The sequence below is a fragment of the Pongo pygmaeus genome, chromosome 18 (assembly GCF_028885625.2).
Source record: "Pongo pygmaeus isolate AG05252 chromosome 18, NHGRI_mPonPyg2-v2.0_pri, whole genome shotgun sequence".
In the NCBI taxonomy this organism is placed as follows: Eukaryota; Metazoa; Chordata; class Mammalia; order Primates; family Hominidae; genus Pongo; species Pongo pygmaeus.
This window is the reverse complement of record NC_072391.2, coordinates 32,504,582-32,518,649: the sequence shown is the minus strand read 5'-3', so window position 1 is coordinate 32,518,649 and position 14,068 is coordinate 32,504,582. Positions and strand designations below refer to the sequence as shown.

At 56.6% G+C, this 14,068-nt stretch overlaps 1 protein-coding gene across 2 annotated transcripts; it reads left to right on the top strand.

Moving 5' to 3' along the window:
- Positions 1-2,464: 2,464 nt before the first annotated feature.
- On the top strand, positions 2,465-11,510 carry ZNF629 (zinc finger protein 629). Of its 2 annotated transcripts, none has more exons than XM_054453471.2 (3): positions 2,465-2,931; positions 5,465-5,570; positions 5,726-11,510. In XM_054453471.2, exons 2-3 carry the CDS (start codon positions 5,498-5,500, stop codon positions 8,269-8,271), a joined length of 2,619 nt encoding a protein of 872 aa, XP_054309446.1. In that variant the 5' UTR covers positions 2,465-2,931; positions 5,465-5,497; the 3' UTR covers positions 8,272-11,510. The 2 variants fall into 2 exon arrangements, with proteins under 2 accessions (XP_054309446.1, XP_054309447.1); XM_054453472.2 differs by having other exon boundaries at positions 2,668-2,931; positions 5,707-11,510.
- The last annotated feature ends 2,558 nt before the right edge of the window (positions 11,511-14,068 follow it).

The following is a 14,068-nucleotide window of genomic DNA, read 5'->3' as shown; positions in this document are numbered from 1 at the left end:
CTGACCTCATGATCCGCCTGCCTCGGCCTCCCAAAGTGCTGGGATTACAGGCATGAGTCACTGCGCCCGGCCTAATGTTTTTTTAAAAATTATTATTATTATTATTTTTTGAGACTGAGTCTTGCTCTTGTTGCCCAGGCTGGAGTGCAGTGGCGCCATCTCGACTCACTGCAACCTCCGCCTCCTGGGTTTTAAGATTCTCCTGCCTCAGCCTCCTGAGTAACTGGGATTACAGGTGCACGCCACCATGCCTGGCTAATTTTTTGTATTTTTAGTAGAGACAGAGTTTCGCCATGTTGGCCAGGCTGGTCTCGAACTCTTGCCCACAAGTAATCTGCCCACCTCAGCCTCCCAAAGTGCTGGGATTACAGGCGTGAGCCACCTCGCCAAGCCATCTTTTTTTTTTTTTTTTTTTTGAGATGAGAGTCTCGCTCTGTCACCCAGGCTGGAGTGCAGTGGCATGATCTCGGCTCACTGCAACCTCCATCTCCCAGGTTCAAGAGATTCACCTGCCTTAGCCTCCCAAGTGGCTGGGACTACAGGTATGTGCCACCGCTCCCGGCTAATTTTTTGTATTTTTAGTAGAGACAGGGTTTCACCATGTTAGCCAGGATGATCTCAATCTCCTGACCTCATGATTTGCCCGCTTTGGCCTCCCAAAGTGCTGGGATTACAGGCATAAGCCACCATGCCTGCCCGGACTTTTTTTTTTTTTTTTTTGAGACAGGGTCTCACTCTGCCACCCAGGCTGGAGTGCAGTGGTGCAATCATGGCTCACTACAGCCTCCACCTCCCAGAATTAAGTGATTCTCCTGCCTCAGCCCAAGTAGCTGTGACCATAGCCATGCACCACAATGCCAGGGTAATTGTTTGGTTTTTGTTGTTGTTGTTGTTGTCGTCTTTCTTTTTTTTTTGAGACCGAGTTTTGCTCTTGTTGCCCAGGCTGGAGTGCAATGGCACGATCTCAGCTCACTACAACCTCCACCTCCAAGGTTCAAGCGCTTCTCCTGCCTCAGCGTCCCAAGTAGCTGGGATTACAGGTATGCACCACCACGCCAGGCTAATTTTTGTATTTTAGTAGAGATAGGGCTTCTCCATGTTGGTCAGGGTGGTCTTGAACTCCTGACCTCAGGTGATCCGCCCACCTTGGCCTCCCAAAGTGCTGGGATTACAGGCATGAGCCACCGTGCCCTGCCCAGCTAATTGTTTTTAAGTTTTTTGTAGAGACAGGGTTTCACTATGTTGCCCAGCCTTCAAACTCCTGGGTTCAAGTTACCCTTCTGCCTCAGCCTCCCAAAGTGCTGGGATTACAGGCATGAGCCACCAGGCCTGGCCTTTAGCCATTTCTTCTCTTTTCTCTTTTCCTTCCTTCCTTCCTTTTCTCTCTTTCTCTCCCTCCCTCCCTCCTTCTTTTTTTTTTTTTTTTTTTTTTTTTTTTGAGACAGGGTCTCACTCTGTCGTCCAGGCTGGAGTGCAGTGGCTCAATCTCGGCTCACTGCAACCTCTGCCTCCCGGGCTCAAGCGAGCTGCCTGCCTCGGCCTCGCAAACTGCTGGGATTATAGGCGTGAGCCACTGCGCCCGGCTAATTTTTGTATTTTTAGTAGAGACATGGTTTCACCATGTTGTCCAGGCTGGTCTCGAACTCCTGACCTCAAGTGATCCACCTGCCTTGGCCTCCCAAAGGGTTGGGATTACAGGCGTGAGCCACCGCGCCCAGCTGCCTTTAGTAATTTCTGACCTTTGGTTTACTCTTCCCCCAGGCCCCTCAGTCTCTGGACAGAGCTCTCTGCACGCTCCCAGGATTCCTCTGTATCTGTAACACATACACGATACCAAACTTCCCAAGGGTAGAAAGCCCAGTTTCCATGCATCTCTGAGGTATGTCCACCCCGGTGTTAACCACAGTGCCCAGGAATAATAATGCAATGTGTTGAACTGAAAGAATCAGGTGGCTTTAAGTACACCACTCGCTTCTCACACCTTGGTTTCCTTCCCGGTGAAATGGGGATGATGGGCAACCTTATCCCATGGGACTGTGATAAGGAAGACAAGAAAGAAAGGCTGTAAAAATTGTGAGCATAGATAACTTGGACGTTGAGAGGCCACCAGTGTTCCTGGGTTTTTAAAGGTTTCTTCTGCTGTGAGCCGGGTGCCCTCTGAGCTATGAGAAAAGAGGTTCTCCCTCCTTGGCCAGGGAACCCCCACCGGCTTCTTTCCTGCCACCGTGAGCCTCAGTTTCCTCCTCTGAGGGGAGGTGTTTGGGGAAGAGGGGCTGGGACACAGGCTATTGCAAATCCTTCCCGGCTGTGCTTATCCCAGCAGTCCCAACTCCTGCAGCCATGACTTCCATCAAGCATTAAGGCCATGTTTAGTGCGTAGGGTGTTCCCTCTCAGGTCTGCTCTGTCAGCCCCTGCTCCCACCCCAGCCCCATCCCAGGGTTAGTCCAAACAAAGGCTGGCCTCAGGGGATCAGCAGCCGCCAAATCTGAGATAGGGCTTTCCGGGCGCGGCCGGCGGAGCCCCTGCGAGATGAAGAGCGGCCAGAAGCCCAGGGACCCTCGCGGGCATCGGGGCTCTCCCAGATGCCCACGCTGCCTGCTCCCACTGGAGACGGGGACAGGGGCGTCGTCCCAGCCTCCTCCCTGCTCCCACCGCTGTCCCCTTTTTTCCCCAGGCTGCGGGAGGCAAAGGGTTAAATCCCATAGAGCTGATGCTCTGACTCCAGGCTAGAGGGGCCCGGGAAGCTGGGGTCACTTCCTGCTCCGTCCCAGTCACCCTGAACTGGTCCCCGGGTCCTCAGCCTGGAATCACCCCTTGAGAAGGACCCGAGAGTCCTCAGCGCCCAGTCCGTCCCCCGAGGCAGGGCACTGAAGGGGTTAAGTCCCCTGGGGCTGGATTCCGCCTTCCGGCTTTTCCCAGACCCCAGAGCCGTGAGTTGGGGACGCCTGGGTTCCCGGGGGGTGGCCTGGAGTGCCCGGGACGGCCGCCGGGGAACAATGGGGCCCGGGAGGCAGGGGCCGGGAGCCCGGGCCTGAGCCCCCCACCCGCGCCCGGGGCTGTGGCCGGGGTGGGGGCGGGCGGGGGGCGCGGAGGGCCGAGGATTCTGGGAAGCGCGGGGGTCGGTGGCGGGGGAGGGGAGCCTGGGGATTCTGGGAAGAGGGATCGGCCCGGGCCGGGGGCCGGCACTGCCAGCGCAGCCCTGGAGGAGCCTGGCAGTGCTGGAAGGAGCTGGGACCCCGGTGGCCGGGGCGGGGGCGGATGCCCAGGCTCTGTTATCAGCAGCCGGACGGGGGTCGCGACTCCGGGGGAGCAGAAGTCCGGGGCCGACGGTGCAGGCGGTGGGGGGGCCGGGCCAGGCGGCTGCATTCCCGCCGCCTCCATGTCAGGGTCACCCTGGGCCGTTCCCCACATCTCTCGGGAGGCGGCTCCTCATTCCCTCCCTCTGCAGTGGGGCCATCGCGAGGTCTCAGGCTGGCGTGCCTGGTGCCTGGGCTCCCAGCGCCTCGGCCTCCCTCGGTCTTCCCACGTCCATGCTCTGTGTCGGCCCTGTCATTAACCCTTTCCCTCCTACTCTGGACCACTAGGGGAGAATTTTTGGGAAACCATCGAGGTCCACAAACTCTTACCTGTCCCCAGCAAACACAGCAGGGCATCCTTCCCGGACCGGACATGAGGCAGCCCCCAGTGTGGCAGAGGTCTCCGCTTCCACCACCCCAAAGACACTTACAGGCAGGGAGGGGGGATTCTTGGAGCTTAAGTAGCTGCAGAGATGAAGAAATTCATTTACTTCCTAAACGCTAACTTCTGTCTCTCCTACCGCTCTTTGGCAGGGTGCAGCCAATCTTGCTTCACCTTGGTCACCTCTCAGCTGCCTCCTGCCATGTCTCCCTTGCCCCACTGCCCCTGTGCACACAGCGCCCACCTCACACAGCCATCCAAAGTTTCCAGGCCCCACCTAGGGATTCTCTGCAGGGTGTAAATGGTGTGGGACCTCCTTCTAGCGCTTTGTTCCTGTGGCCTCGTTCCCTCATCCTGAACTCATCTCACCCTTTTTGGAGTGACAGCTGGCTGTTTTTATTTATTTATTTATTTATTTATTTATTTATTTATTTATTTTACCAGGGGGCCACTTGGAACTCCTGCTCCTTTGCTGCCATCCCCTTGCAAACTGATCTTTAAAAGCATTAGACCAAACAGGTGTTCCAGGGGCTAGGGACATCTCACTCATTCATTCATTCAACAAAGTTTCTGGAGCACCTATTCGGTGCCAGGCTCAAGAAAGCAGCCTCAAGAAACAGCCTCAAGAAAGCAGAACAAAAGGAGTAGAAGGAGGGTCCGGGCAGGAGTGGGGATAGGAGGGCTTTGGTGGGGAGTATGGTTCCAGCTCATGGATGCAGACCAGCAGGCCTAGTCCCTGGGTCCAACTTCTCCTTTTCTAGCCTGGGAAACCTCTGGGTCCCAGGAATTTCTCCAGCCTATTCTCACTGCCAGCAGGCTCCCCATGAGCTGTCCTCATCACCTGTCTCCTGCCAGCCTCCCACAAGCATGAGTCTCACATGACTCCCAAGGTCACCTCGTGCTCTCAGAGACGGGGTGAGCCAGACACGGAGCCCTGCTTTTATCATCTTAGCTCTGCCACTTCTCAGCCTTGACCTTGGAGAGGTTTCCCCAGGCGTTGATGTACTAATCTGTAAAATGGACAGCCTGATTCCTGGGTCTCCTCACCAGGCTGTGGGAGGACTGGGTGAGAGAAATGACACCATGGCAGGCGCTGGGTCTGCCGCAGGTGTTCACACAAACATCCATCCTCCCCTTCTCCTTACTTTTTCTCTTCCTCTGGGCGGTTCCTGCAGATGCGGCTTTAAACTGCCCCTCCCCACCACCTCCAGCCTGACCCTCTTTCTGTGCTTGGATAACAGAAAAGTGCCCCAGTCCTTTTAGAGGGACTGTCTCCTCTGGGAAACTGGGGTGTTTTTTTCTTAACCCTTTAAGTGTCTCAGGCAGCCTCGGTTCACTCTGGGGCACAGAAAAGTTTATTGGGCTCAATTAGCAGCCCCATTAGGAGGAAAATTAGAGTCTTAATGAGCTTCCTCTGATTAGCAAATAACAGGTTTCCCAGCTTCTGGGCATCAGAGGTATGGGGTGAAAACCTCCTTCCCCTGTGGATGTCAGAGACCGCTCCAGCCCCCATTCGGTTCAAAGGCTTATGAGTGATGAGTTTTTAATTACGCTCTTAAATTCACCTGCTTGCTTAGTTGTGCCCTTAAGATCTGGAGTGAGAATCAGGCCTGCAGGGGAAGGGGGCCGCAACAAGAACCCGTGCCCAGAAAAATGGGGTGGGAGGACACTGAAGTTCACACAAGGAGGAATGGGGCGGGGCAGGGTGGGAGTGAGGTTCAGGGGGAATAAAGCAAAGTGCAAAATCAGCTCCCAGTGTGCGCTCATCGCTGTCTTCCCCCGCAGGGTCCCTGGAACACTGCAGTCCTGAGCTCTGGGATGGAGCCCGAGACTGCGCTGTGGGGCCCGGATCTGCAGGGTCCGGAACAGAGCCCCAACGATGCTCACAGAGGTGAGGGGCACAAGAAGGGGCTGCGGTCCCGGCAAGACGGTGGTCCCGGCTCAGGGAGGGGCCTGGACTCTGGGGGACACCCAGGGGAGGGAAGAGAGACCAAACCCCGTGTTCTGAAAGGGGCTGGGGGCTGTAGACTCCCTTTCTTTCTGTAGGTGCCGAGAGTGAAAACGAAGAGGACAGCCCTCGGCAGGAAAGTTCTGGGGAGGAGATCATCATGGGAGACCCGGCTCAGAGTCCAGAATCCAAGGACTCAACTGAGATGTCCCTGGAGAGACCCTCCCAGGACCCCTCTGTCCCCCAGAACCCCCCAACCCCACTGGGTCACTCCAATCCCTTGGACCACCAGACCCCCCTGGACCCCCCAGCCCCGGAGGTAGTCCCTACCCCATCTGACTGGACCAAGGCCTGCGAGGCCAGCTGGCAGTGGGGCGCTCTCACCACATGGAACAGCCCCCCAGTCGTCCCCGCCAACGAGCCCAGCCTGCGGGAGCTGGTGCAGGGCCGCCCGGCGGGGGCGGAGAAGCCCTACATCTGCAACGAGTGCGGCAAGAGCTTTAGCCAGTGGTCCAAGCTGCTGCGGCACCAGCGCATCCACACGGGAGAGCGGCCCAACACCTGCTCCGAGTGCGGCAAGAGCTTCACGCAGAGCTCGCACCTGGTGCAGCACCAGCGCACACACACCGGCGAGAAGCCCTACAAGTGCCCTGACTGCGGCAAGTGCTTCAGCTGGAGCTCCAACCTGGTGCAGCACCAGCGCACGCACACGGGAGAGAAGCCCTACAAGTGCACGGAGTGCGAGAAAGCCTTCACCCAGAGCACCAACCTCATCAAGCACCAGCGATCCCACACCGGCGAGAAGCCCTACAAGTGCGGCGAGTGCCGCCGGGCTTTCTACCGCAGCTCGGACCTCATCCAGCACCAGGCCACGCACACAGGCGAGAAACCCTACAAGTGCCCCGAGTGCGGGAAGCGCTTCGGCCAGAACCACAACCTCCTCAAGCACCAGAAGATCCACGCGGGCGAGAAGCCATACCGCTGCACCGAGTGCGGGAAGAGCTTCATCCAGAGCTCGGAGCTGACGCAGCACCAGCGCACGCACACAGGCGAGAAGCCCTACGAGTGCCTGGAGTGCGGCAAGAGCTTCGGCCACAGCTCCACCCTCATCAAGCACCAGCGGACTCACCTGCGCGAGGACCCGTTCAAGTGCCCAGTGTGCGGCAAGACCTTCACCCTGAGCGCCACGTTGCTGCGGCACCAGCGCACGCACACGGGCGAGCGGCCCTACAAGTGCCCCGAGTGCGGCAAGAGCTTCAGCGTCAGCTCCAACCTCATCAACCACCAGCGCATCCACCGCGGCGAACGGCCCTACATCTGCGCCGACTGCGGCAAGAGCTTCATCATGAGCTCCACCCTTATCCGCCACCAGCGCATCCACACCGGTGAGAAGCCCTACAAGTGCTCCGACTGCGGCAAGAGCTTCATCCGCAGCTCCCACCTTATCCAGCACCGCCGCACGCACACCGGCGAGAAGCCCTACAAGTGCCCCGAGTGCGGCAAGAGCTTCAGCCAGAGCTCCAACCTTATCACCCACGTCCGCACGCACATGGACGAGAACCTGTTCGTGTGCTCCGACTGCGGGAAGGCCTTCCTGGAAGCCCACGAGCTGGAGCAGCACCGGGTGATCCATGAGAGGGGGAAGACCCCAGCGCGGAGGGCCCAGGGCGACACCCTGCTGGGGCTCGGGGACCCCTCCCTGCTGACCCCGCCGCCGGGAGCCAAGCCGCACAAGTGTCTCGTGTGCGGAAAGGGCTTCAACGACGAGGGCATCTTCATGCAACATCAGAGGATCCACATCGGAGAAAACCCCTACAAAAATGCAGACGGCCTCATCGCACACGCAGCCCCCAAACCTCCTCAGTTACGATCCCCAAGGCTCCCTTTCAGAGGGAATTCCTACCCCGGGGCTGCGGAGGGCAGAGCCGAGGCCCCCGGACAGCCCCTTAAGCCGCCGGAGGGTCAGGAGGGCTTCAGCCAGAGGCGGGGGCTGCTGTCCTCCAAGACCTACATCTGCTCCCACTGCGGAGAGAGCTTCCTGGATCGCTCTGTGCTCCTCCAGCATCAGCTCACCCACGGCAACGAAAAGCCCTTTCTCTTTCCTGATTATAGAATTGGCCTAGGGGAAGGCGCAGGGCCCAGCCCCTTCTTAAGTGGGAAGCCCTTTAAATGCCCTGAATGCAAACAAAGCTTTGGCCTCAGCTCTGAGCTGCTGCTGCACCAGAAAGTCCATGCAGGCGGGAAGAGCTCCCAGAAGAGTCCAGAGCTGGGGAAGAGCTCTTCCGTCCTCCTGGAGCATCTCAGGAGCCCCCTGGGGGCCAGACCCTACAGCTGCTCAGATTGCAGGGCCTCCTTCCTCGACCGCGTGGCCCTCACCCGGCACCAAGAAACCCACACCCAGGAAAAGTCCCCCAGTCCCGAGGACCCCCCTCCAGAGGCAGTCACCCTGTCCACAGACCAGGAAGGTGAAGGGGAGGCCCCTACCCCCACAGAGAGCAGCAGCCATGGGGAAGGGGAAGAAGGGGAAAACCCCAAAACCCTAGTGGAAGAAAAGCCCTATCTGTGCCCCGAGTGTGGAGACGGCTTCACAGAAGTCGCAGCCCTCCTGCTCCATAGGAGCTGCCACCCAGGTGTCTCCCTGTGAAATGGGTCTGGAGACCAGGGGCCTCGCTCTCTCCAGAGAGGAACACTGGATTTTTTCCCCCAAAAAAATTACATGGGGGGAGGGAGGATAACCCTATCAGATGGTAGTGGAGTGGAGGAGAAAGAACCCTGGGAAAAAATAGTGCTTTTACATCAGTGATGAGAAACCCTATAAAATTATTGGTGGGAAGCACTTATAAGGCAGTAGAGAAAAACTGTTGGGTTAGAAACCCTATAAATATGTAGGAAAAAAAAAAAAGCCCTTTAAGTCTGTAGCAGAAAAACCCTATAAACCATAGTGGATAAAAGCCCTATTAATTGTAGGAAGAGGTCCCAATATGTCTCTGAACAACCCTATAAAACTGCATCAAAATCCTTAGGAAAATCCTATAGGGTCGGGGAAGTGCCGCAATGGCACTGACCCAGGAGTAACGACCCTCAGAAGATGCAGAAAACACCTCTCCCTCGCTGTTCCACAGTGTTCTCTCCCAGCAGCCCTGGACAGTTCTCATGGAGGAAGATGCTCAGCTGGGGGAGTGGTGTGGGAACTGGGTGGAACTGAAAAGGAAGAAAATAGGAGAAAAATAAGTGACCAGGAGCTCTGGAGCCCCCAGAGGAGATAAGACAGAGACTAGGAAGAAAAGGTCCCACTCACTGCACTGGGGTTCCTTGGGGTTTGAGGACAATGTTAGATGAGTTGTGTGTGTTAGGGAAAGAGGCCTGTGGAATCCCTTATCAAAAAGAACCCCAAAATGGGGAAGAAAAAACAAATTGGCAAGCCTTTTTAAAGGCTGAAGTTTGGGGTGCAGAAACATGGTCAGTATAAGAATACTGAGAAACCACCACAAAAATTAGGTGGAAGCAGGGGGCAGTTTCTATTAGATTGCTTTGAGGGGAGCAAACCAAGGTGGGGAAACTGCTCACATGGAACCCAGCTAACTCCAGGCCCCTTCTTGCTTCCGGGAGCTTGTGAAACTGCAAGTAGCAGGCAGGTCCCAGCTCTCAGGGTGCAAGGGTTCTCCCCGCACCAGGCAGGACCACCCTTTCTCCCTGCCCAGCCAGGGACTTTACTCTGCAAGGCATCCAGGGATGGCGGTTGCCTCCCACCACATTCTCAGGTCTCACCGTCAGGAGGTTTTTCCTGAAATCTAACTGCCGCCAGTGGCAGCTCATTTCCTCGAATTCTGTCCTCAGTGGAGAGGGAAAACCGCTGCTAGTCGACCTCCAAAGAATAAAGCCCTTCAGAGACTTAGGGCCTGCGTGTGGGCCTCCCCAGCCTTCAAGTCATCAGGGCCACAGAATTTCTTAGAAAGCTTTGATTAGCCAGCAACTTGATTTTAAACTTCAGCTATTCATCTTTGTTGGTAGCAAGGCTGCCCCGCAGGATAAGGCAGCCTCCCTGGTGGGGATCCAGACACCCAACGGACTGAGCCACAGGTCCCTGAAGAGTCCGCAGAGGCCGTTTCACCCTCCTCACCCTGGTACCTGGAGCCCTCCAGGGTTGTGATGATCCAGCCCAATCTCAGCCTTGGGATGGATGGGATGGATTCCACTCACTTGGCTCCCCTCTCCTCCTTAGCCAGAAACCTTCAGAAGAAAACAGAAGGATGAGAAAGCCTCCCTTGCCAGGCCCATCTCACCTCCCACACCACACAGTTACACGTTCATAAACAGCCAAGCCTGCTCACAGGCCTGGGCGTATGTGGCTGGGGAGAGACTGTTGCCCTATGAGATGGTGGAAGAGAGAAAACTCTTGAATGAAACATCTGTAACAAGACTCCCACTCCCTAATCCTGGAGACCCCTTCAAAGGGAGAGGACTCTGCTCAGCGCTGGGTCAGAAAGGAAGTGCTTGCCAACCCCAGTAGTGTGCTGTCCTGGAGTAAGAGGACTGAGATGCCAGCTGTGGGGTCCGTCAGGAGTTGCGTCTCAGAGAGGGGTGACCCGGATTTTTGCAAAGCTGTGGAAGAGACCTCTAATTCCATGACCTAAAGGTTCACACAAGCTTTATGCAAATCCTTCGCCATTCATCTATCCTGGCCCCAGCGGGATGACCCTCACATTTAAAAGGATCAAAATCTCAAACATTGTGGGAGGAAAATGCCAGGCCTGCTGGGGAGAGGGAGAAGGCAGGCCTCAGGATTGTGCGGAGAACCATGTTGACATCTGCATAACGCCCCAGCCTACCCAAGTGCCAGGAAGGGAAGCACTACTGAGGGGGGGACTGCCTGTGGGTCTCTTCCTAACAGAATGCTGATGAAGAAGGGGGTGCCCTGTAAGACTGAGAAGTCTACCAAGTGTAAGCAGATGTCCCCCTCCCCAAGATGGTAGCAGAAACTGAAGTTGTAAAGACAAACCTCTCGCAAAGCCAGAAGCAGATGCTCTCAGAAACGGGCCTAAGGAATCTGTTCCCAGAAGAGGCCTGGGGAGCAGCTTTTGGGGCTCAGAGGCCAGTCTGGGGGGAGACAGGCAGTGTGGCCAAAGGCCGGCGCAGGCCTGTTTCGGACTAGGGTGTAGCATATTTAGTAGGATGCTCGCATGTTGTAGGGACGGGTGAGGGCTAAGGGGCTTGGCTCTTGTATGCGATGGATGATGTGAGCACAGTTCGTAGGGTCAGGTGTCTTGCGGTAGGAAAGGGGCAAGGTCCGATACCTCTGGGATGTGGCCTGTTCTCTCTTGCCCACCTCCCGAAGCTCCTTTAACCAGGAGCTTCCCTCCCAGAGTGAGCTACGTCTTGGGAGGATTGAAGCAGGGAGGTGGCAGTGGCTAGAGTTGCTCAGATGAAGGCCCAGGGGTCAAAGCATTTGCTCACCAGAACTGAGTCTGGAAGGCACTGTGCAGCCAAACCCTCTCGTCCAATCACATGCAGGCCCCAGGCCCCTCAGAAATGCCCTGGTGGAGGGAGGAGCCCAAAAGATAGGGTCAGGGAGTCAGTGGGGAAAGCAGAGGGAAACTCGAAACTGCTGTGGACATGGAGGTCAGATGGGAACTTGGAACTGGGCACGAATCCTGAATGGTGGGGAAACTTGAAGCCATCACAGCCAAGAGGTGGGGTTCCATGACCTGCCCTGAGGTCAGCAGCTCCCAGACTCCTTTGCCCTCACTAGGGAAGCCCCAGTCACCTGACTTATCCCCATGCAGTGAAGAGAGGCCCCACTTTTGAGTGTTGTGTGTCCAAAACAGTGTTGTGTCACTGGTGGTCATGTTGCTTAGTTGAAGAGAATAAAGGGAATAAGATTTCCTGGGTGTTTCTTGTTTTTTCTTTCAGCCTAAAGTGAGCTGAAAGAGCGTGGCCTCACCTTAAGCCGGAGCCCAGGAGTGACCGCAAAAGCTCAGCCCAGCTCCAGGCCCACCCTTCACCCAGGGGCCCTAAAATCCCCATCCATTGCTGGCTTGTGGGAAGCTGAAGAGTTTATGAAGTTTTAAGCTGCACTCCCTTGGTGCGGAAAGGGATAAATCTGATGAGATGGCAGCCGAGCTAAGCTGTTCTCATCGGTGCCTGGCCTCCCCGCCAGCAGGACTGCAGAGTGGCCGCCTGGTGGCTCTGGCGCTGGCCAGCTCAGGCCCAGCTGTGCAGCCCCAGGGAGGCCTCTCTGGCCACCATACCTGCAACCTGCCACAGGGAAGTTCTGAGGATCTAGTTTCAGAAGCTGGCATCCACCACTCCTGGTTCACTTGGGGACCCTGGGAGAGGTGGGTGGAGACCTGGCTTGTCATCTCACTCCCAGGATGTCAGCCCTTGTGCCCTCACTGTGTGGAGAGGCTGAGGCTCAGAGAAGGGCAGCCAATTGCCCAAGATCCACAGCAAGTCCGTGAAGGAAACCAGAATGGCCAGGAACTCAAGCAGGTTTTGTGCCCACTCTATCCCAATGTCAGGCCTGCCTCAGTGCTCAGTCTCCTGGACGCTGGGCCTGGCCATGGGGGGTTGGGGGGATCCTCCCCAGCCAGAAAGTGTCTCCCCACCTTTCCTGTACCCCTCTGACCACAACTCAGGGCAGGTTCAGTGTCTCCTTTCCTTCCCCACCTGGAAAGGGGGATGGGAGGAGAGGAGAAGCAAGTAATGAAGGCTACTCTACATTCTCTGTGTGCCAAGCCCTGGGGACACTGAGGTCCATCAGGAGTCCCAGTGCTGGAGAAATCTGCAGGAAAGTGACTACAGCAGAAGGGCAGACACAGGGCAGTGACTGCTTCAGAGATTTCGCAGAAGGGCTGTGGACCCAGAGATGGTGCCTGCCACAGTGGAGGGTCAGGAAGCTTTCCGGGGAAAGTGACCTGAAGGATGAGGACTGCAAGAAGACCCAAGAGTAGGTGTATGGGCTGGGGGTGGGACGGAGGACAGGGGTGCATAACAGCTGGGTATGGGCTTAGAGCAAAGAGGGGACTATGGGAAGGCAGAGGCAGAGAGCAGAGCCCACAGTGTGGAGCCCCTGGAGGAGCTTGGGGAAGGTACCACTTGGGGATATTTGAGAGTGACATGATCTCTCTTCTCGCCACAAGAACAGTGGTGATTCTCCAGGTCTGGAGCTCAGGAAAGAGGAGTGGCTGGAGCAGTTAGGTCTTATCAGCTTAGCTATAGCCATAACCATGAATAAGCACACCCAGAGTGGCAAAGTAGAAGGTCTAGTTTAGGGGTGGAGGAAGAGAACCAGCAGAAGACAGTATGAGAAAAACCAGGACAGGACAGCATAGCACCGTCGGATGCAAGGGAAGTTTTGAGAAGAGAGCGGTCAACGTCAGGTAACCCACTGGCCAATCACAGGCAGTGCCCAAGGTCTGGCTGAAACGGGCATGTCCACCACTGATCCCAACATCTGTTCACTCCCAAGAAGACAGCCAAGGTCGGGGTGGGCCCAGGAGGAATTTTGGACTGCCAGTCCCTGGGCAACGGCCCAGGGTACCGCTGCCACTGGGACCACTAGGGGCAGTAAGCAGTCAAAAAATTAAGGCAAATCCTCCCGGCACCAGAACCTCATGGGAAATGTTTATTAAGAGTTTGGTTCCTGGCCGGGCACAGTGGCTCACGCCTGTAATCCCAGCACTTTGGGAGGCCCAGGCAGGCAGATCATGATGTCAGGAGTTTGAGACCAGCCTGGCCAACATGGTGAAACCCCGTCTCTAAAAATACAAAAATTAGCTGGGCGCAGTGGTGCACGCCTGCAGTCCCAGCTACTCGGGAGGCTGAGGCAGGAGAATCGCTTGAACCCGGGAAGTAGAGGTTGCAGTGAGCCGAGATCATGCCACTGCCACTGCATTCCAGCCTGGGAGACAGAGACTCCATCTCAAAAAAAGTTTGGTTCCTGCCACCACATCAGTGGTTGCTGCCTCACTGACATTCTGGGATCTTCACCCCGTTCCCTTGGACTTGACCTTGAGAAAGTGGTTTGATGCCGACTTTTATTAGGTATGAAGACCCACGAGGAGAGTTTTGCCCCTCTGATAAGGAGATCGGGTGGCCTTTAGCACAGATACCTAGGGAGACGATGCGGAATGACTTGGCATTTACTCAAGGGCCCAGGCGAAGGCCACTCCTGGAAGGGGACCGCGCTTACGGAGGCCTGGCTGACCTCCACCCGTGACCGGTGCGGCGCTCCTGAGACTGGAGCTCTCCAGGGTCGCAGGTGGCCGCGTCTCTATGATGCAATATCCTGCGTTTTTCCCACCCTCGCACCGCTGCCCTGGGCCATCGGCACTTCCTCTGCGGCCCCATGTCCTTCCCCGCCGCAGCCCGCGCTTCCACCAGCGTGCCCGCTGCCGCCGGCCCTGCGCCCGAGGTCACCGTTGCGGCCCGCGTCTCCGTCT